This window comes from Tetrao urogallus (genome assembly GCF_951394365.1).
Source record: "Tetrao urogallus genome assembly, chromosome: 21".
NCBI classification, from domain to species: domain Eukaryota; kingdom Metazoa; phylum Chordata; class Aves; order Galliformes; family Phasianidae; genus Tetrao; species Tetrao urogallus.
Window position 1 is genome coordinate 3,157,945 of NC_136834.1, and position 23,040 is coordinate 3,180,984.

General features: G+C 45.4%; 2 protein-coding genes across 2 annotated transcripts in view; one reads left to right on the forward strand and one right to left on the reverse strand.

Moving 5' to 3' along the window:
- The window catches only part of PEX14 (peroxisomal biogenesis factor 14), a gene marked incomplete at its 3' end in the record, with an annotated part of 71,584 nt that extends 55,531 nt beyond the window's left edge, over positions 1 to 16,053 (reverse strand). Inside the window, exons 1-2 of the mRNA XM_079545614.1 lie at positions 16,006 to 16,053; positions 10,570 to 10,617 (exon numbers count right to left, since the gene is read on the reverse strand). Coding sequence (XP_079401740.1) covers positions 10,570 to 10,617; positions 16,006 to 16,041 — 84 coding nt within the window. The 5' untranslated portion in view covers positions 16,042 to 16,053. The remainder of the gene's footprint in view (positions 1 to 10,569; positions 10,618 to 16,005) is intronic.
- A 179-nt stretch (positions 16,054 to 16,232) lies between these two features.
- On the forward strand, positions 16,233 to 18,949 carry DFFA (DNA fragmentation factor subunit alpha; the record flags this gene model as incomplete). The annotated part of the gene is made up of 6 exons (XM_079545615.1): positions 16,233 to 16,329; positions 16,414 to 16,575; positions 16,918 to 17,048; positions 17,626 to 17,815; positions 18,172 to 18,326; positions 18,746 to 18,949. 6 exons carry the CDS (start codon positions 16,233 to 16,235, stop codon positions 18,947 to 18,949), a joined length of 939 nt encoding a protein of 312 aa, XP_079401741.1.
- Between the last annotated feature and the right edge of the window lie 4,091 nt (positions 18,950 to 23,040).

Here is a 23,040-nt window from a genome sequence, read left to right on the forward strand (position 1 = left end):
TGTAACCAGCAGCTGGCCACCCGCATGCCACTTTGGGACAAAAATGCTGTAGCAGGCAAGAGAAACTGGGGAAAAAAAGTCAGCTAACACACAATGGAACTGCCTGCACTCACTCCACCCACACATAAGCGGAGCTGCATGGACATGCACTTTACATATAAATTATGCCTGAATGCTGTAGATGTTTATAGCCAAAAATACTACTTCCAAAGTCCAGCTTTTACTGCCAGACAAACCCACCGGCAGCACAGCCTGCACGGAGCAACAGTGACACCCTTCGGCTCTCCGCCGACCCCGGCGCCCTCCGGCACGGCAGCCCCCGCTCCAGCACCTATCAGAGCAACCCATCAAGAAGCCGAGCTGCAGAGAGATAAAACTTGCTGTACGTAGGCACTGTATGTAATTACGAGTGTGTGCATAAGTTTCACAGTACGTTCTGCATAATTACAGCCCTGCCTGGCACAGCTGCCAGTGCGAGCATGAACACACACGCACACACGTAATGTATGCACAATACTGTGCATATGGACTTGGGAAAAGGCAGAGAACAGCGAAAGTTGCTGGCTGTTGTTTTAAGAGCTGACTCTGCCATTTCTAAGGTTAAGTTTGTGTTTTTTTGCTACTCATTACCATTCTTTAACTGTTACAATTTATATCAGCATATAATGTTAAATAATTACAGGGAGCGGAGCTCACTCTAGCGAGGATATAAACGCGCTGTGGGATTCTACAGATTTAAACAAATAACACTCACAGCAGGGGGTGAGCAGATGAATTAGCATTAATATCCTGCCTGGGAGATCCCAGTGCAGTGCTATGGCTTAAATACAGATCTTTTCTGTAACAGTCAATATGACAGCTACTAGCAATACGGCCCGGCATGCTCACTAGTCAATACAGCAGCTGCAGCTGAAGGAATGCCCTTGCAATAATCCATACGGCAGCCAGTTAAAATAAATAACTTCCCTTTAACAGTCTATATAGCAGCCAACTGCATTAAAACCTTCCCTTTTAAGGTCTATACAACAGTCAACTAAATGGAAAAACTGGCATCCTTCTTGGCAGCTTCAGAGGGAAGTCAGGCATCCAAGCGGGCAGGACTGCACTCTCCTCATCTCCTCGTGCCACGCCGGGCGTCCCACGTAGCTGCCTTTCACAAGTGTTACCTTCTTTTTGAAAAACAAAGACCAAAACCTGTTTCTTTGAGATGTGAATAACAAACGAGGCAGACCACAGCTGGCCATGAGCACTCAGTGCATCGACCCAGATTTCCTCAGAGCAACGGCGACAAGGCTTCTCCTAGCACTGCCACTGTGACAGAACCGCCCCATCCCCACTGCAAGCAGAACCCAAACTTGAATTCCCTGCCTTCCATCAGCCACTGGCGGTGGTTTTTATTCCCTAATCAGAAGCAACAGGCTGTGGTGGGCCAGGAGCCGTGCACTGTGCCACAGCACTCCACGCTGCAATAACAATGGCAGAAGATGGTCATATAAATCACGACAAGGGATGGCTGTAAAACATTCAAATCTGACAACTGAACTGCAGGAAAATCCACGACCACAGTGAATTCTGGCATGAGGCAGAACAGAGCTCCTGTATCTGGATAAAAACATACTGGTTTTGTACCAGGGTCACATCCTGCTCTCGTGCACACAGACTCAGACTGGTATCACTCTGCTGTTCCGTGATGGACTGCCCACAGATGTTCACTGTGAGTTGACTGACTTCCAGAACAAACCTGTAGAATTCCAGCAAAGTACAACAGCACTTCTTGGGTTAAATTATAAAGTACACCACCAAACAAACATACAGCACTTAATATTGGGCTTATAATTTACAAATTGTTGTAAAAGCAGGGATAAATCACTAGAAAATAAAATATGTACATATTTTCACATTTTCCATACTGTCAAGAGATTTTATTGATAGGAAGTTCTGCCACTAAAATACTACATTTGCTGGTTTCCTATGAGAGAATGGGGATAGACGACAATTTTGTTAGAAGTTGGAACTACAAACAGCAATGGCATTTATTCTCTAAAACTCCACAAATTAAAAACATCTGTCTGCTTTCCTTTTGAGGAACCTGTCCCTTTGGGTATATATTTAAAAAACAACAACAAAAAAGAGGGATCTACAGACCCACCAGATGTTTGGCACCTGGACCCTTTGCAAGGAATTGATCGAGAAGATGAATATTTTTTTCAGGTAACAGGAAACAAAATAAAAGGTTCTCTACAATCTTTCCCATGTTATGTTGCAATTTTATGTTATTTTATCTCAGACTTTAAGGGAAAAGTGGAGCTACAAACACATTCCAGCTTACAGCCTCCCAAATCAAGAATAAATACACGCCACCCCTACTCAAGAAGTCATGGTTTGAAGCTTTGAACATCTTTTGCAAAACGACAGTTATTAAAAACAACAAACATGCACAACACTGAGTCATCTGGTTTCCAACTTCTGAGTCAAAAGGGGCTGATTCCACACAAAGTGAAACCTGGCTCTCCGACTACTTGCATGGTTAACGATTTGTATCTCTGCACCACAGCTTCAGAACAGGATGTGGAAAAAAGAATGAAAAGAAGATGGGAGAAAGGGGAGGGGAGGGGAAGAGCAAGAACACTTCTTTACTGGTCCCAGTGTCATTGCAAATAAAGACCATGTCAAGATTTAAACCATAATAATGGAAAGGCTATAAAGGTCTCTGCGATAATGTTTCCTCTGATATTCCCTTTCATAAATGCTCTCTTTATGTTGCGTGCTTTGCAATAATACATGTAATGTTTGTGAACTGGCCCCACTGGGGAAGCTGCATCATATGAAGCTTCACAGAACACTACATTAGAAGCAAGATAATTAATTTCCCTGTTCCCCAACCTTTGTCAGCTGCACCTATCTTCTTGAACAGAACGCAGCCAACATGAGGAGACAAGTCATCTAAAGCAGCCTCCACATCTGTTAGCTGGAAACAGATCTGGATGTACCAGCACACCGACATGCAGTACAGAGCTACCTCTTCCAGTGCAATCCATTTCTGGGTTGGGCTAAAAGCCTCTTCCCAGACCTGACGTGTACAAACAAGAGCCCTGAACCTCTTCACAGCTATGCCAATCGGATCAATAGCATTCTGAGCTTCCTCTTGGCAATGGAGGAGAGGAACGCGAGTGCCAGGAGCATCTGAATAACAGATCCCTGCCAACGCAGCGCTGTGAGCCTCCGTGTGGCAGTGCATAAACACACACACAGAGCAGTGGCTGCAACATTTTGCACATGCAGACCAAGATCCCATGGCTCTACGTGGGGCTCTCTTTGCCTTGCAAGAAGGAGGGACCACCAGCAGCCCCAGGCCTCTGCTAGCCTGGCAGTAGAGAGAAGACAGCCTCCTCTGTAAGAATTTAGGATCAGAATGGAATCCCACGAGGCCTTAACAGTGAATGTCCCAACTGACCTGATACCACTACTCTGAGACACACTGGGTGCCCAGGTAGCTGACCACTGGAGTGAGAACTAAATCCATCTTTACAAGATCGTGGCAACCTGATGTTGAGAAAAGGGTTGTCAAAAATATGGTGTCAAGGGGAAGAGGGGGGCTCATCTCAGTCTCGACTATAATTCTCAATCATTGCACAGAAAGTATTTATATCCTGTTGGCAGCGTGTGTAACCAATGCGACTCTTCGTGTCAGAGCTGTCAATTACAGCTCTGACTTATGAGGAAAGATTAAATGAGCTAAATATGTAGAGCTTGGCTAAGAGATCAGGATGGGGGTGGGGAAAGGAGAAATGATGTGATAACTGTCTGCAAACATCTGAAGGGTGCAGATGCTTAAGGAGGAAAGGAATCACTTGGGGTGGCACACACAACAAACAGGAGAAGCAAGCTGGAAGAAAGGCAGAAAATTCTCACTGTACAGCAGGAAAGCTTCACTGGAGCTCAGCTGTCTATATGCTCAGCTGTGGAATCGTATCCCAATGAATAAACATCACTCAGGCCATTCAGAACACCTGGCAAAGCAGTCAGAGCTGACAGCAGAGGACAATCCTGCCCTGACCAAAAGGTGTAAAACAATGTAAAAAAGCAGGGCATGCTGTGAGTGTGGCTGATGATATGAAGTTATCACTCTTGCATCTCTCCAGTTGTAAAATCCTTTTACTAAAGAGCTGTGCAGATCTGCATTGCTATTTGTCCAGGAATGCAACTGTCAAAATAGCCGTGGTGTGCTCTGGGATCACAGCAGGAAAGATGACGTGGTTGGGACAATCAGGGAGAAGAACTACACACACACACAAATAAACAAAAGTATTCAGATGTTTGGAAGATTTTTAATTGAAGCGCCCTGCAGATAAATGTAGGAAAAGCCCCTAAGAAGTTGCTTGGGAGCTCGCAGTCTAAGAATCGAACCAACTCCCTCGTTTTGCAAATCTCTCTTCTGAAGGAGTTGGCATCAGAAGTATCTGAGGGATGTATTCCTGCGCATCAAAGCCGGGGAAAGTTCTTTCAAGTTCTTGAATAATTCATTCTGCCTTTTGTGCCTCAGCTGCCATGTTCTACCGTGATGAAGACGCAGTGTATCCTGTGCTCTGAGGCAATACACAGACGCTGTAGATATTGCAAATTTTTCTTACGGCGTGATCTCTTAGGTAAAAGTAGAAGGAAGCCAAGAAATTAAGAAAGTTATCACGTGTAAGCAGTTATAATCTCATGAGAGTCACTAGCTGTCACAAGACTAACTCTTTTTGATTGCAGTAACAATGACATAGCATCTGGATAAGGGCAAAAGGAGTCCAACTGCTCAGTGGTATTAGAGCAGAGGAATTAAGAATCTCTGGCAACACTCTCCAGGTTAGGAATTTAATAACACGGAGTCAAGAGGCACTCTGAAGAACCAGTCTCCTACATAAAGTTATTTCAAGAAGCTAAAAAGGCAGACACTCCCGAGAAGTTCTTAAGCTGGTCTCTCCTCTCCCTAAGCAGAAAAAATTGCGGGCAATTGCTGCCCTCTACAAGTTGCTCTGCACATAGCACATTATCCACACACGTGGAGCTGAGATGGCATTATTATCTCACCTTGATCCCACAGCTCATCATCACCAAAGCACACACGGTGCAAGCATCTCCTTGCTGTGTGCCACCACCTCTTTGAAATTCACAGCTCCCCTTTCCAGCAGCTGGGGCACAAAGCACTCCCTGTGTAAGCAGGCAGAGCTGGGCTGCCAACCTGCACTGAGCCACCAGCTGGCAGCAAAGCAGAGCGTGGCCTATAAAACGCTGCTCATAGGTGTAGCACATTTAGATCTCCAAAACATCAGGTGAGCATAAACAGAGGAATGAAATTCATTTTTCTCAAGGGTAAACATCAAGCAATGTTAAATATTTCCTAAGTGGGTGCCAGCATTTTTGGAGTATTACAACTATTTTAAAAACATCTTCAAAGTTTCCTCAGCAGTAATATTGGTTTGTCTGAAAAGGAGACGAGAACTGCTTTCAGAGCTCCCTTCTGCACAAGTGCAAAGACCATAAGCTGCTAACTTAGCACACTGCTAGTGGTGAAAGTGAGTGTGCCTGCCTAGTTGTGCTGCTTCACCCTCTGGCTCTAACTGGTCTCTTAACCAGGGAGCTCTTAGGGACAGGCAAAGGCATCATCTCATTTTGTACAGTTTGATAAGGTCTTATCCTGCTTTGGCCTGTCATACTGCAAGCACCTACCTTTCACATGGTGGCATGTAATTAATGCCACAGTAGAAATTATATCCCAAATTCTTACATTTCATCCTCTTTTAAAATTGGGATTCAAAAGAACTCCATGGAAACTTTCCCACTGACCTCAGACAGGCAATTCAACTGGATGTGACAGTGCTCCTTTAATGATGCTCTGTACGTAAATTTGCGTCTGCGTGTTTTGCACATAAAATGTGTTTGTCTAAATCAACAGAGACAAAGGAATTGACATTTTAAGGGAGGACATTTTGCACGAGCAACAGAAGAAGTTAACAAAGCCCCAGCTGTAAAAGACAAAAAAGGCAAAAACAACCTCAAACTTATCAAATGGTCAAAGTGCAGGAGGTCTGCTTGGTCAGTGCAAGAATTCTCTTTGCAGCAAACCAAAGTACTGCGTAAGGAAGTTGTGCACCTCCAGCTCAGTGCTCCTGGCCCTGTAAAGCTGCCATCTGCACAGCAGTCGCCCTGCACAGTCTGACGGAATTATTGTCCAACACCGGGAATCCACAACAAGGCATTCAGGAGCTCCCCAAACAAACGGAAGCATTATCACACCATTAGGGTTACTGCCTGTGCAGGAGGTCACCGGGCTGATAGTCTCTCTCTCCCTCCTGCTGACAGTGCTAAATTACCCTGACTAATGTTTCGCTGGGGGCTATAAGTTAGTTGCCTACTGACTCCGGCTGTCTGGAAATCCCCTCCGGACAGATTTACTTTTAGAGAATTATTCAGTGTAGGCCACCACTCTGAACAAACCCACTGTGGCAAACAGAATTTGTACAGCAAACAGGTATAAATCTTGTGTTAAACAATAAAGGGTGGGAAAAAGGAAAGCAGAAGTGTGCGATGCATTGTCCCTCCTGAACACTCCTGTCCCTCAGAGCATCCCTGAAAACAAAAATCCTTCCGAAAGAAATCTACAGATCTAGAACTGGGATCTTTAAGCTTGAAAACAAAGCGTGAGGATCACACAGAATCCCTGCTGCAAGAGTGTGCTCCAGAAACCTCTGGGTAAGTTTCTCATTGAAAAAACCTTTCATGCCTTTATTTGAAAGAAAGAAAAAAAATCACCACAACTTCAAGCAGAAGAGAGTCTTTAAAAAGAAACCCCTTACTTTCTTACAGGGTTTGATAGAGCTGTAAGACAGCATCTATTACTTACTTTATAAGGAGAAGATAAAGATTTGCAATGTGGCCAATGACTTGTTCATCAAAAATGGATTGGGCCTTTCTCATTAGCACCAATGAGCTCTTCCACATCTTACAGCACAATTCTGCAACCTTTCCTCATCCCCCCATTTGGTGCACATGGTTAAAGACAACAAATTCTACACTAATTGCCATAGAAGCAGCAGTACTTCTCATTACCTTGTACTTTCGACAGCCTGTAAAAAAAAGGAATAAAATGTCCACATTTCAGTGCTAACTGCTAGCACCTGCAGTAGGAAACAGAAAGAAACAGCACATGCTAACAGTAAAAGAAGAAAATTTAAATGATTCTGCAAAAGAGAATGCTCTTCACACCACAATCCTAACTCAGTAACAAACCAAACCAGTGATTTACAATCACCAGGAATATTTTGTATTTACAACTAGTACTTCTTACAGCATTGGAAAGAAGAATGAGCCTATTTCACGGTAGGAAAAAATAAAAACTAACATTAGGCAGCATGTGGGAAGACCTCACTTACAAGCTCTGTTCCCTTCGGTTTTCCTTACAACCTCACAAGCACTGCCTTCATAGCTACCGTTCAGACTGAAGTAGACTGAGCAAAAAGCAAACGCCAACAGCAAACGTATTCAGCTACTGAAAGCATCTCAAAAGCAGCACAGAATGTTTACAGAGCTGCAAGACTACTGGGGACAGTCGAAACAAGCTAAAAAGAATCAGAAAAGACTAAGTCTTTACACTAAAGAGAGAAATGAGATCAGGGGAATGAAGATTCAAGAAAAGGCTATTTTCTAGTGTTCCAATGTCAAAGGAAATGGTTTTGTCCTATAGAGTGATGTATTTTACACATTCCAGGACCCTGCTTTGAGCAGCTGCACCAAGACAGCCCTATCCCAATCCCACAATCCCAGAGGATTACCGGAGGTGGCTGCATGCACAAAACCTGGGGGAAGCAGAAGAGATGCAGCAATGTTCACTGAGAAGCTGGACTCAAGGAGAAGCTGATCCTGCACTGACGATGACAAACGTGGCTGTAAACAGCAGCGGAGCGAGATGCTGACACTCTGCTAACACAAGGTTACACTTCCCACTATGGAGCTACACGGCAGATTTTAATGGGCCAAGACCGACAGCTAGGGAAATGAGTGTCCGCTCTCTACTGCAAAAATTATAGCTCAGCCCATCCCCCTCCAACTCATTCTCCACTGTCAGTACTGTAACACAATGACCTCTCATTAGGGGGCATTTTTCAGTTGGGACAGTTTATTGTAAGGACACTGGATAACTCAGGGGATTAATGGCATGGATGTGGAGCCCCTTATCTCCACTTTGGGAGTTCAGAACAGCACGTGCCATGAGCGAGCAGCGAGAAGAGTCATGCAGTAGCAGTTAGGAGTGTGACATGAGTCTGCAGGGCTCCACTCTGTAGGCCTCAGTAACGTGATAAACCTTGGTGTCAGACAGCATCTGGTTGCGTGATCTTGGAGAATACAGACCTCTTCTTGTAAATAACTGGAATCCGCTGCTTTTCCTGAGTTCCCCTCGAAAGCTGCAGGCTAACACAGTACATGGAAGACAGTGCCACCAGGCACAGAGCAGAAGGTATTTAGTACTGTGCAGGATGCAGTACTCATTAAAATCACAAATGCAATACAAAACCAGCTTGAGCCCATCATGACATCTGCTGACACAGCACAAGATGCTCCAATTCCATTGCACACCATTAATACACCCAACACAGATCTCAGCCCTCAGAAACGCCAGCCCTTTCAGCTACCAGTTAAGTCAATAAAGGCAACAGGGGGGCAGAACAGAATTTGGTCACGAGATTCTTTTCTCCCTCCTCTAGACTCTCGAAGAGTCTGAAGACATATTCTTCCTCAACTCTTTCACACCAGGTCTGAAGTCAGCAGCAATCTGCCTGAGCTCACGGCTTTCCATACGGCGCCGTTTGTTGGACTCACACCACGGTTTGTCCTGTTGTTTCCGTAAACACTTTCCTGACGCGGTGCTGTGCCCCCACAAGGCCGCCTTACGGACTCAGAGCTGCTGCACACGTTAGAAGGCAGCATGCACGATCCTGGCTGCAGAGAAGCCACAGCAGCACGGTGGAACTCGGGTCATCTGGCTGACAGAACTGCACCACTCCTTTAATAAGGCTTCTACAGATACCCAGCTGGAAACAATAACGGCTCTGAAGCGAACGTGACAGAAGCTGTGAGAGCTTAATATAAAAGACAAATAATGAAAAAATAAGGAGAAAGACTCCACTTTTCAAAGGGCCCTAATTAACTCACATGCAAGACTCAACGTTATGAGACTACAGTTTACTTTGGAGTTCTTTACATTCATAAATATTTGTGCACATGTACAAATACATATCCACACAAAGATACACAGCTGCCACGTGCTTCCTCTGAGCAGTTCTTTAGGTGCATACAAAGTAAGAAATTAATTAAATCAAAGGTATTGTTAGAATCTGCCTTGAGAAGAGAAAGCACTGTTGACCAGCACAAGCTGCGATGATGTGCTGCCAGCTATAGGCTTCATATGGGAAGGAAAAAGGAAAAAACACCAAATCCATCACAAAGCTGGTGTGTTATCTTTGTCAGTAATGACTCTGGGTAATCTCACATACAGATGTCTATGCTATCAGAGATTGCACAGTGTTACAAGGGTAGGGAGATTTTCACTGCAGAGTTTAATAGAATTCTTTAGCAGCCCTCTCATTAGATGTATTTTACTGACCATTCCCACTTCACAGTCTTTACTCACATCTCTTTCCTATAAAAATTAACTCCCGGGTTCTCCAGATAAGAGTTACAAAATAAAAACATTTTGCCATGACCTGCACTATGCCCTTGCAGAAAGTACTTCAGCCTTCTCACCACAGACAGCCTGTATTCACCACCAGCACCAAAGGAAAGCAACTCAGAGAAACAGAAGATGTGCTCAGGACAATGAGAAGGGCTAAGATTTTTGGCAAAGTTATAGGAGGGCTGAAGAGTAAGAGGGGGAAAAAAAAAAGAAGGTTGTAAAAGGAATGGCTGCAGCTTAGGAGACTGATGTCTCACTTCTCAGGCTCCATCACCAAAAAAACAAAACAGGGTTCTCTTAGCACTCCTCATATAAAAAATAAATCCCCAAGCTCTTCTCAAACCAGGTCTAGAGTCCAAGCACTGGACGACGAGCACTACCAGCTGCCAAGCACTTCTAAGCTGAGTGTATCTCAGAGTAAAGACAGCTCGAGTGAGGCACTGAGCAGCAGAAGTTGTTTTATTAGACAGTAACCCAAAGAATATCTGCTCAAATTATGCTGCAGTTTCTTTTTCAGACTCCTTATTAAATAAGCAGTACTCAGGAGCACACACTGCACACCCTTAGTACAAGTGGCGCCTGCGCAGTGCTGACTTTGTGCTCGGATAAACTCAGAGGCCTATGTGAGCCATGTCAAACCATGGGAAAGACAGGAGGGCATGGCCACAGACTGCAGAATTCACAGGTCAGCAGCATGGCAACATTAAGCAGTTTATACCTTTCTCACAAAGAGCCAACTCTTTAAAAACAAACAAACAAACAAACAACAAAAAGCATTCAAAATGATATAGCAAAGAGAATAACTCATATTTTGTACTATTAGCAAGAAATTACGTGCTGCTGCTAGAAGAACTTACCAGAGGCTCCCGAGATGCTGCATTTTCAGTCGCAGGACTGGAGCCGGCCTGAAAAGCAAAAAGAAGAGTGAGGTTACATCGCCACCCGATGGACGCAATTAGAAACGCTTGTCTGTTCGGACTGCCCGCTCTATGCGCAGGATTCGGGCAGACGCACGTTTTTCTGCTATTCCCAGAAGCTCAGTGATGAACTGAAGACCAAAAGCCCTGCCTGGGTCACACAGAAAATTAGTTCCAGCAGTCGTCATTTAAACAGAATCCTGCAAATAGGCAGAGCTTGCTCTAGGAAGCCAGAGAGCACTGAGATTGGTTTCCAAGGGACCCAGTAAGTCCTTAACATCTGCAAAGGTTTTTTGAGATGATCGAAGAAAGATAATGGACAGAAGCAGCCCAAAGTATTGCTACAGAAGTGGATGCAAAGGTACTTTGCTCTAATTCTGTGGTTCCTTTTCCTCCTCTGTAGACCTAAACTTGACACTGAGCACCTCCCATTTTCATCACCTTTGTACCCTAATGTACCCTTTGTTTGCTGCATGATCACAGAATGGCCAGGGTTGGAAGGGAGCTCAAGGATCCTGAATCTCCAACCCCCTGCCACATGCAGGGCCACCTCCACGTTTAATACCAGCCCAGCTGCCCAGGGCCCCATCCAATCTGATTCCTCTACAGGTTTCAAAGCAATGATTTAAGTATAGCCCACAGCACCTGAGCAATACCAGTGTCATCAGATGCTGAGCACCTCACCTGCACACCAGGGAAGGGTGGTACACAGCAGTAAAAGGGAAGCTATGGGATGTAGGCAGGACAGCAAGCCTAAAGCTGGATTACACTTAAAATTCAGGAGCTTCCACTCTGCAGGCATAACAAATACAAACTTTGATCACTGCATAACCACCATGTCTCAGCTCTCCCAAGGTACAGACACTTCATTTCGGCATAAAAATCCTCTATCAACCATCTACTTTCTAATGGGATTCATGTGTGTTCCGATGGGCTACGCTGTACTGCCTTCACTGTGTTTTCTTCCTAAGGGAAACAGTCATGTTCTGGTTGCCTCAATGAAGAAATAATAATACTGATGGTAAAGATGACACGTTTTGAGGCTCACTTAGAGAAAGGAGATCCTATTCATTGAGTACAGTGAAAGCTACACAGTGATACCACAGAGTCCTTAAGTGACTTCTTGACCTCAACTACATGCACTCTTATGCAATACATCACACCTTCAAAGCAGCTCAAGTCTCTTTTTTCGCCATCTAACCACCACCCAAAAACGTACAGAAATGAGTATTTGCCACAAGAGGGTGCCAGTAACACAAACATATCCAACTCTGCTACTTCCAGACCCAAACGCATCCTCTGCAGGCCCAGCCAGCTCCCACAGCAAGGCAGTGATCTCTGCAGGCTCTCGTCCTTTCCCCATGCAGCCACCTCCAGTTTTGTTTTGCCCAATGTTTATCTGTCAGCCACTATCAGTTCATCTCAATGACTGCAAATACCATTTCCACACCATACCCGAATCACGCTGACCAGTGTGGTGGAGGCAATGCCACGTGACTGCAAGAAAAGGGCACTTCTCCCTTCAAGTCTGTGGCTGAGCTCCTATCTCCGTACGCACAGTGTACCTGCTGTCAGGGTCAGAAGTGTTGAGACAAGGGGGACAGTGCTGCTGAATGCTTCCAAAGGGCACCCACAGCTACCTCCACTGAACCATTCCATCAAGACACTTGCGTTAAGTGTTGGGTTTTCTAAGAATGTGCACAATTTAAGGAAAATCCAAAGCATTTGAACTACTTAAGCTGACTGTGAAAAGAGCTGCAAGGAACAAAGCCACACAGAAAGAAGCCATTCCCTTGCACTGATCTCCATGGGATTCACAGCCCCAGAAAAGTCCCAGAGCCTCCCGTGCACAGGAGCACATCTGTTCTGCCTTCAGGAGCTGCACCAGCACTTACAGACTTACATGCAGCCGTTAGCCAACCTGGGAAACTGCCCAAAGAGCACCTGGAATGGAGCCCAGGTTAATGTGTGAAAATACGTATTATGTGGGTAGGTCAGAGTACTGAGAGCACATAATCAAAAATTCTGATGTGCTTGTCAACAGCCTGATGACATATTTGATTAGCTGGATAATCCATAGTATTTTGATTGTATTGTCCAAGGCTACCAACAGTTTAAATGAGATCTGCATTTCCTTCCTGCAGTATCTGTGCACACAAGGCACTGTGACAGTAAAGGAACTGGTGTCATAAGGCAGAGCACAGCAACCCTCTGGCACATGGGAGCTCTGAGATAAGTCAGGGAAGAATCCATCCTTTCTATGTGATGGCTGTTCAACAGCCTGCGTTTACCAAAGCAATGGCCATCACAGTCCAGAGAACAAATATCCCATACCATAAACCATCCTTTAAGATGCACACAGCAGAAAACTCCAAGGCTAAGCACTCCAGAGCTTGAGGCAAGAGGGGAGGAAAATTCACCTACGCATCAACTAGTAATGCAACTAGAGAGGTGCAACTCTGGAGCAAGAAATCAGGCACCTTTCAACACCTTTGAAATTTAATTATTTCCCTACATAAAGGCAAGCCACAGCTAGATGGCAGGCTGGGCCCAAAGTGGGTACAGTGAAGCTTTAGAAAGAAAACAAGATTTGGGCCTGAGCTGCTGCTGGCTGAGCCAACCACACTCTCCAGTATACAGTCCAAGTACTCAGCACCAAAGAAATCCTGATAGCCCAGAAATCAGTTACTCTGTTCACAGCCCACATCATCCTCTTGATCACCCCTCCCTTTTAGGGGCTGTTCTTTTTTTTTTTTTTCTTCTTTATTTTGTTATTTTATTAACATTACTAAAAAGCCCAAGGAATATGAATTCTAAACAAAATAACTTATTTAAAATCTGTAGCAGAAACATTTATTGCCTTTAGAGCATAATCCTATCTATGTCAATGATTTCATCTGTGCTGCAACACCACTCTCTGCAATGCTTGAGGCAATACATTAATTCATGAGAATGAGACAAATGAGACAAAACAGACAGTAAGGCAAAAGATATCAGACGCTCCCTTTGCAGCAGCTAAACTAACTAGATTTGTAATAGCAGATGATAGGATCCAAACATAAACACGTTAAGCAAGACAGTTCTACCACTCACAGGCTCGTGTTGAATGTTTGACTACAAATAAACAAACATGATCGGGGTAGAAAATAAATATATTTTTGAAGTTCTTTACATGTTTAGTGTGTTACATGCATTGGTACCAGTGTCAAAACTGCAGCGGCTGCATATAATGAGTGGTATTCGTATTCTGGTAAAAAATAAAAAGATAAAAAGCTTTATTGCAAAATTGTCCCCTTAAGAAATCATCTACTGTAGCTACATATCCTTTAATTGCAGATTACACCCTTTGCTCCTGGCCAAACCTGCTGGTTTCTCGCCAATCCCACCCAATCTAATCAGATTTGAGGGCACTGAACACTCCCCAGCTGCAGTTCTGGATGAAGATATGCAATCAATGTCAGGGTGATGGGGGAGGAGAGCGGGGCCTGACAGCCTTGGACAGAACAACCTTTCCATCCCATACTAACACGCAACATGGGGAAGGAGGAATTTCAGTACAAACAGGGCTGCTCCTGGTGCACAGAGCATGGCTGTCCTGCAGCTGAACCCATCAGTACTTCCTGTACCCAAACCAGGCACAACACCAAAGGAGCCCCACAAACTGGATCTGCCATAAGGAGGCCGTGACAGGCCATAAGGCACACAGGGCACAAATGATGTGCTGTTGCTTTTGTATACGTTACAGAACCCAGCAGGGGAGCTGTAAAGTGCCCATTTTCTCCTGTAGTGGCTTGGAACCCACTCTCTCTTCACAGGAGCTAGACACAGTGGATTCTCTGTGGCAAAAAGTTACTTTCCAACAGCCTGCATCCAAATGCAAACATCGAGCCTCCTTTTGAGGCAAAGCAATACTAAAGAAGTATAAAACAGAGATTTAAAGGGTGCAGTGAGAGTACGTGATATCATGGGAACCCAAATGTTTCTCAGGCAATCATATTTACCAATTAAGCAGACTTCTTTATCGGAAACCTGCAGACAGCTGCCTCAGAGACTGCCCAGTGGCTTACAGATCAGTCTGCGGATGTTTCAGGTTTCCTCCTGTTGACGGCGCTCACCCAGAGCACGAGGAACAGATTGCTGTGCCTGCACCTCAAGCTGCTACTGATGAAAGCACATGGCCAGTGCAGAACTGTTCAGCAAGCCGACCAGTAGCCTGATAACGGAGCCTTTCACAGCCCAGGGCTCAGAGCACAAGCTTTACGGAATTTATCTCCACCTCCATTTAGCTCAGCAATGCTCCCTACAAACGTAGCTTCTTCAGTCCAAAATAAAAGTACCAATGGAAAGGTGAGTGGTGATTCAGTCAAATGAGAACAGATGTGAATGACTGCGCAGAAAAGCAAAGCAGATCTGCTGTTTTCCTCCCTATTCCTCCCACAGCCTTCACCTCCAAGAAAAGGCTTTTCTGCGACCGCCTCAAGGTTTTACAGCCTTCCTGTGGTACTGCACAGTGCTCTATCAGAAGGCTGCCAGGTCCCTGCATCTGGGCTTGGTTGGCGGTGTGGTGACACAGGGTTACACTGCACCCTCAGTCCCATGGCACAGCCTTTCAAGGTCCCCCTCCAGCCCAAACGCAGCTGGCTGGAAACCCACAACAAGTGCAACTCCACCGTGCTGCCATCTTCCCCTCTGCCTCCCCCATTCGCTTCAGGGCCCAATTTACGAAACCCCAGTGATTCCAGTACCTGCCCTGAGCACCCAGTAACGGCAACACGCCGGTGCCTCTCCCAACGCCCCTCACTCACTTATGGGCAGGGTTTGCATCGCTCCCGTCATTGCTGTGCCCTTTGGTGCCACTGCTTCAAGGATTTTTCTCCCCAGCTGCTACAAGGCACAATCACTTCGTCCACCTGACGTGCAAACCCACCTGACTCGCGCACTGCCTCGCCTCTCTCCGCTCGAGCGCTGCGTTGGTTCGTTCCGACTTCTTTTCCCCCCATCCGACTGCTTTACCCCCACACACCCAGAGCTCCCCGAGGCCCGGGCAGCCGCTCCCAGGCTGGAACCTCCTCTCCTCCTCCGCCCCTCGAGGCCGCGCTTCCCGCAGAGCTCCGCGCCTCAGCGGCCCGGGAGCGACCGCCGGTGGCGGCCGTGAGGGGGAGCGGCGCGCGGGAGGCGGTTAGCGCCGAGGCCGCGCGCGGGGGGCGGGAGCGCAGAGGGCCGGCGCGAGCCCCGGTTCACGAGGAGGCGGCGGGGCGAGGCGAGGCCAGCAGCCTGCAGCCCTCCTCTCGACCGCTCCCCCGCGGAGGTGGCGGCGCCCCGGCCCCACCCGCCCCGCTGCCCGAGCAGAGCGGGCAGAGCGCCGGCCCCGCGTACCTGGCTTGGCTGCTCCGCTTGCTCCGAGGAGGCCATCTTCCCAGGCCCAGCTAATCCATGCCCGCCCAGACGATGGTTCGCCCGCCCCGCCGCCGGGAGCGCCGCAGGCAGCACAAGCTGAGCGCCGCGCTACCGATGCGCCACCGACGCCCGTCGCTGCGGCCCAGGCCGCCTGTCCCTTTAAGGCGGCCGCGGAAATAAGCGCCGAGCGCCGCCCCTCCGCAGCCATGGCGGCGCGAATGAAGCCGTGCGTGGTGCGGCGGGGCGACGGGCGCGAGCAGCACGGGCTGGCAGCCTCCTGCCTGCGGGAGCTGCGCGACAAGGGTGAGCGGCGGCGATTCCCGGGCGCGGCCCGCTGAAAGAGCCCGGGGCCGGCGCTAACGGCACTGAACGTTTCTCTGCGCGCAGCTGGCCGCGCTCTGGATATCGGCGAGGACGGGCGGCCCATCACCTTGGTGCTGGCGGAGGATGGCACCATCGTGGACGACGAGGACTACTTCCTGTGCCTGCCATCCAACACCAAGTTCGTGGCGCTGGCCAAGGGCGAGAGGTGGTCCGGGAAGAGCGCAGGTAGCGGCGGCGCGGGGCGGCTCTTCCCGGGAGGGAGAAATGGGGGCGGCGAGCGGAGCTGCCGGGTACGAGCGGGGCTGCGTGGGGCTGTGAGAGCGAGAAAGGGCCCCAGAAAGGAGGCAAACTGCCCCAGATTTTACGCCCCCGACCATCTGAGCGGGGAAGCCAAGCCAAAGAGCCTCGTTTTAGCAAGGAGCTGCTCTGTGACAGATGTCACCGTCCAGTTTTGACACTGCGTAAAAAAAAAGCAGCGTTAAATAGCTGTAAATGGGAAGTAATGGCTCTCGTTCCGATCTCGATAGCTTTGTGCTTTCATCTTTTGGCTGATGATGTTAATGGCAGAATGCAGATCGACCTGGCTCTCAGAGCCTGCGGACGAAGTGGACAGCGGTGCAGAGAGGTGGAGGCAGCTGGCCCGGCAGCTGAAGGGTGACCTGTCCAACATCATCCTGATGTCTGAAGAAGACCTGCAGGTACAGAGGGGAAGACCAAGCAGGGGCCAAGCCTGTCCATACATTGCAAAGAATGGCACAAAACAGAATAAGCAAATCGGATCTCAAAGCTTAATTCAGCTGTTGTTTCTTTGGCTGTGGTGCTAAAGTGAAATTTCTCTTTGAGGGGGAATCCTTTTTGCATTGACAGCACAAGTGCTCAAGGAAGATGCTCTAAACCACTGATTGTCCCTCACAGCATATCTTTGTGATTCTGCCCCTTCTTGCAGCGTGCAGATTCTTAAGTGCCAGCCTGCTGGCTTTCTTCTGTGTGCTTCTACACTCACTTAAGAATTGGTACTTTGCCTGGAATTGTCAGGCAAAAAATCATCATGTTAAAAATGCAACATTCTGCACCTTCCTGAATATCTCTGGGCTGCTGGAATGCCACTGCAGCTTTTCATAACCAGGCTGGTTGCTGTGAAAACCTTGTGAAATATACAAGGTTTCACAAAGGTGGAGGCTCTGTCATTCAGGCTTGTTGTTTGTGCTGTAATCAGTGTGACGGAATTACTCAATCACTCAGTCCATATAACAGGAGCACTCCTGTTGTTTTAAGGTGCTTATTGATGTACCACGTTCAGATCTGGCAGAGGAACTTGCCCAAAGTCAAGCCAAAACCCAGGTATTGCAGGACACCCTGCAGCAGGTGCTGGACAGACGAGAAGAGGAACGTCAGTCAAAGCAGCTCCTGGAACTCTACTTAGAGGCCTTGAAAAATGAAGACAACATCTTAAGCAAAGTAGCAGGTAGGGAACATTAGGATGCTGAAAAAGGAGCTTCTCAGAAAAGCCTGGAAGAGTTGAGTGGGACAAATAAGTGGGGGAAGGACTGGGGCGAGTCGCTTGCTATGAACATCATTGAATAGCTGGTGTAGTGGAAGAGTTCTCTGAATGGCAGAGACCAGGAGTCCTTTCACTGCTGTCACATTGCTTACAGTGTCTGAAAGTAGAATATGGGGGAAAAGCTTACGCAGTGTAGTCATCCTTAATACTATGGATTTCCTAAATTAGAGGCTGCATATCTAATCTCAAAAACAACAGTGCAGTCTGGACTATGCTTCCTGTCCTGTGCATGTGGCTGTCATAGTTCTTCTGTTTTTCAGAGTCTGAGAGTGCACCAGGAAAGGAGATGGATGTGGTTGACACAGGTACCAGCGGTGCAGGGATTTCAGCCAGAACAGCCCTCAGTGACCAGATCTTTGCTGTTTTAAAAGAGAAACCTGCCCCAGAGCTCTGCTTGGACAGTCAGACTCTAGAGGTGGGTGAGGATCATACAGTCATGTCAACAACCATGGCAAATCTCTCCTCTTGGGAGGAAGGGTTGAGAGGGGAAGCCTCTGGGGCACAAAAAGGAAAGTCTGTGTAAACTAGCCATGAGAAAATGTTCTGATGATATTAAATTGTTAATCTCTCTTTTCTCTGCTGCAGAAACAAAGTAACTGCTTTCTGCTAGTTTGAACATAGAGCTTCAAGTACTTCATAGAGCTCTAAGTACTGGTAGGATATAAAGAAAAATACATTAGCCTAAGAGATACAAGATGTAAGCTGGAAACATCTTCAACACTACATTGGCATTAACAGGTGTCTCATTACTGCTGTTCTTAGTGTGTGTGTGGGCAGGGGGTTGTGGTGTTAGAGCATCAGTGGGCAGCACTGTTACAAGTTTGTCTCTTACAGCTGGTGGTGAAAGAAGACACACAAGCCCTGGCTGCAGCTTTAGGCTGGGACAAGCAGAAAGCTGAAGCTGTACAACAAGCCTGTGATCAGGAGCTCTGCAAGCGTCTACAGCAAGTGCAGACTTTGCACTCCCTGAGGAGCGCATCAAGGGGCAAGAAAGCACTACCTTGTGGAGATGGGCTTAGTTCAAAACGCAGAAAATAAGACCGTAGTTCTGCCTCATATGTGAGGGAAATGCAAGTAGTTGTCGGTTGCATTTTTTAATTTTTTTTTTTTTTTTTTTTTTTTTTTTTTAATTAGAACCAACAGAAATAAGGTTATGTCCTGGGAGCCATAGTTTGCTGGTCATACTGTGGTCTGGCTGCAGAAAACTCAAATTTGGATGTTGTCCTGAGGCATAAATACTTGTGATGATTCAAATCATGTGTAACCAAAGGGATTTGGATTTTTTGCAGAGTAGTAAAACAATGGTATTGCTAAACACAGCGTGCAAGAGTTGAGCTTTGAATAGCTCGTTGGGGTGGGAGCCAGAAAATTCCATCTGATAATGCTGATCTAGCTCTGAAGCCTCAGGCAGTCTGCTCACCTTCCCACAATTTTCAGCAGAAAGGATGAAAATTATTTACATCGTTAATGAACAGAAAGCAGGCATTTTGATCATTGCTCACTGAACACAGAACGTTTGGGCTTTTGGGGGGGTTGGGTTTTTTGGTTTTTTTTGAGGGATTTATTGTGATACTAGCATTGGCAGTTTTTCCAGCTTCTTCCTTTAATCTCTAGCCTGGCATCTAGGCACTTGGAATTCTCATGCTAATCTTACCTGTTAAAGTAAAATCAAAACCTCTTCTGTGTTTTTGTTGTGGTTATGGGCATTTTTTTGTTTGTTTATTTTTCATGTAAAAAACTCCTGCATCTTTCAGTGTAGTGCAAGCACTAATTTGTAGAACAGCTAAAATGGAAATGCTTGTTTTGAATGGCTGTGGGGCAGAAGACTTGTATTGGCTGGTCTGTATTCTAACCACTGGTATATCATCATGACAGCTCTGCATTAACCTGCTTGTTTTTAAATTGAATGAATTCTCATGTCTTTAAAACTTTTTTGTACTAAAATGTTGGATTAGTTTTGATGTGGCTGCTATGATTAAAGAATGTGCCAGTAAGTATAGTATTATGTTACGGACTGTAGAAGAACTTAAATACAGAAGTGTTCCCTATTTTACTCACTCAAAAATGTTGTGGAAGTACAGCTGCATTCACTCTGCTGTGAACATCACACCAGAACTCTCCATCTTGGGAGATGGACATGAAATAATCTGAAAGGTAAGACAGAACCTAATGTTTCTGTAGCTATCGATGTTTTCTATTACCACACAAAACCCACTGACTGAACATAACTTCAAATGGTGCAGGCTGCCTTCTGCTAAGTACTGCTACAGCAGGCATTCAGATGAACCTGCTGTATGTAGGTTTGAGTTGGATTGTGGCACATACAAAGTTAGACTGCCTGTGTAATTAATATGCATCCTTGCCAGTTCAGTGCCTCTGGGCAAGAACCCACTGAGACTTGACTGGAATTGGAGGGAAGCTTGCAGTCACTTTCTTGAAGCCTGTTTTGCCAAGGCACATAATTGCTTCGTACAGTATATATTTCTGGCTTGTAACATTGCAGGCCATGGCAGGTAAAAGAGTTTCCTGCTATTTTTAATAGCTACTTATTACAGTCTTTTTATGCTCAAGCCTTTATGAAAGAGCATATACAGCTGTCCATAAACAATTTCTGAAGCATGCTCTATTACGCTCAAAGCTCATGACACTGAGTGCACTAGGCATACCAGCTGTCAGCAGGCTTTTCTGTGAGCTCATGTCTCGCATTCTTCCTGTTATCAACTAGTTTATCAATCTTGCTCAAGGCTGCAATACTTTGTTTTTTTTTTCCTAGCTCAGCTTAGCAATGGAAATCCTGCTGCTCGTGCTGTACAAGAGGAAAGGAGGATTTTACCCGGAGCTTTTTCACATACACCTAAAATAACAGCATAATTACTGACATCCTGCATGTATTAGGAGTACTGAACTCACCTACTTCAGGCAAATTCTGAGCTGGAAGTCACAGAGACCACGCTGATACTTCTTGTAGAAGGCAGTGATGGTCCTTCAAATCTGACTTTAAGAAGAAAACAAATAGAGGGCTTTCACTGCTTTCTCCTTTTTTCTGTTACCAAGGTTAGAACTTAGATGCCTGCAAGTTATTCAATATTGCAGTTCTTAAACTTCAGAATTAAATTATTAACTGGGCCTACCATAGTATGATTTAAACAGATACTTTTTTCCTTAATCACTCTGTTACAGTAACAAAATAATCAGACTTTTATAAGCTGATGGGAGCTGCAGTTAAGCTGAAAGCTGAACTTTCAGGAGTAATTTGAATCATCTGCAAAGAGCTCATACTTAGTACTTAACTCTCCTTAAAGCTCTGTTACAGTCAGCATTCTTCAAATGTCTCAGTGAAAAATGAGAAGCAATTAGCTAATAGGCTAACGGACTTCAGTGCTGTATCTCATCCCCTAATTTCTATGAAAAATCATTTTTTAATGGTCAAGCTTATGTACTGCTGCTTGGATCTATTTCAACAGTGCAATCAATCAAAGCTGAAAACTAAACTACCTCAATGGCATTTTTAAATGTAGCAGTTCAATTATCCTTATAAATTGGCTTTTTTTTTTTTTTTTAGGGTAGCTTCTGATCATTATATTCTGAACATCAGTTCAGAGCTAGAATTCCCTGTCAGTGAAAACAAAGACCTGCTGCCAGATTTAATGTTTCTACATCAAACAATCACAAAACGTTTCAGTGCACAACCTCAGGCTTTCAGCCAGCACCTTCCATGTTCCAGCAGTGTTACGTGCACAAGCATTTGGTCAAAGTGACAAATTGTAGCCGAGGACAACAGACAGCTGAAGAACCAACTGCATTAAAGACAGAAGTGTAGATCAAAGCAGAAAATGATACTTGGTCACTCTCTGCTTATCTAGCATATGCAAATCAGGAGAAACAAACCATGCTCTGTAATTTAATTTAACACTAAATTAGATGTATGTTTTATAGATGAAAAGTGTTTGATTCACTTCAGCTCATTTAAGCTGCAAGTTCCCTAACTATGCAAAAATTAGCATTTCCTTGATGTTCTTCCTTTAAGAAGTTTTAACATTTAAACACAGGAACTGTGCTGCGCATGATTCATAAGCATGAACGTTTTAGAGGTGTTCAGGAGGCAGGGATGCAGCACAGGACGTTGCCAGAAGGCAAAAGCTGGGGTGGCTGCTGCTTTGCTCTGTTAATGGCAAAACATTTAGCATATCAAAGCCCCAACTTAGTCTTCACTATTTACAGATCCAAGTAGACAAACCTACCTTGTAACAGATTCCTTTCTCAGAAATACATTTGCCTCAATTAATGGTCTTCAACACTGCATTAATGATTTCTTCCTTAAAACATCACAAACTCTTCCATCTCCTATATGGTGACCAGTATATACGACAATACACAAAGCCTCAAGAAAGAAATGTATGATGACACACAAACTTCAAGAAAGAAAGTAATGTATAGGGGCATTATTTAAAAAAATATATATGAAAAGTCAAGAAACACCAGCATTTCAAGAGGAAAAACTTCCTGTTGAATACAGAATCTCTACAGTTTATCATCATCTATCTAGATTACTCTGCATTAGTCAGTAGAATAATTTATTTAAAAGATCATCTTATCCCTGGAGGTGGAGCAGTTCTGGACTGGGAAACAGGAGAATATTTAAAAGTGCCACTGTGAAATATTGATCTGAAGGTAGGAGGAATTCATTTTTAGTCAGCATTTGGTAAGCCTGCATCAGACCGGCGGAGGGCAGTAGTGATTTCTGACCACCACCGTATTCCACAACGTTTGGAAGGTGCCCCACAACTTCCAGAAGGTGATCAACAAAATCACAGGAGAGAAATGACACAGAACATGCTTTAATTGCCAAGGCAACAAGAGATACGGCTATGAAAATGTTTATAATATCTAAACAAATCTGTCAGAAATGGAAGTGAGGAAGAGGTCAAAAAATTATCGGAGAAATTAAATTGTCCTTTGCAGGGAATTGCTCATACTGAGGTGGGAATATGCTCAGTGGCTATGCCTTGCTTTAAATTCTATCAATAAAGGAGTTTCTTCTTAATAACAGTAAGATTTTGTTTAGTGAACAATTAAGGCATTTTGGCTGTAAACTTTGTTGGAATCTGACAGTCCTTTCATTTTTGGAA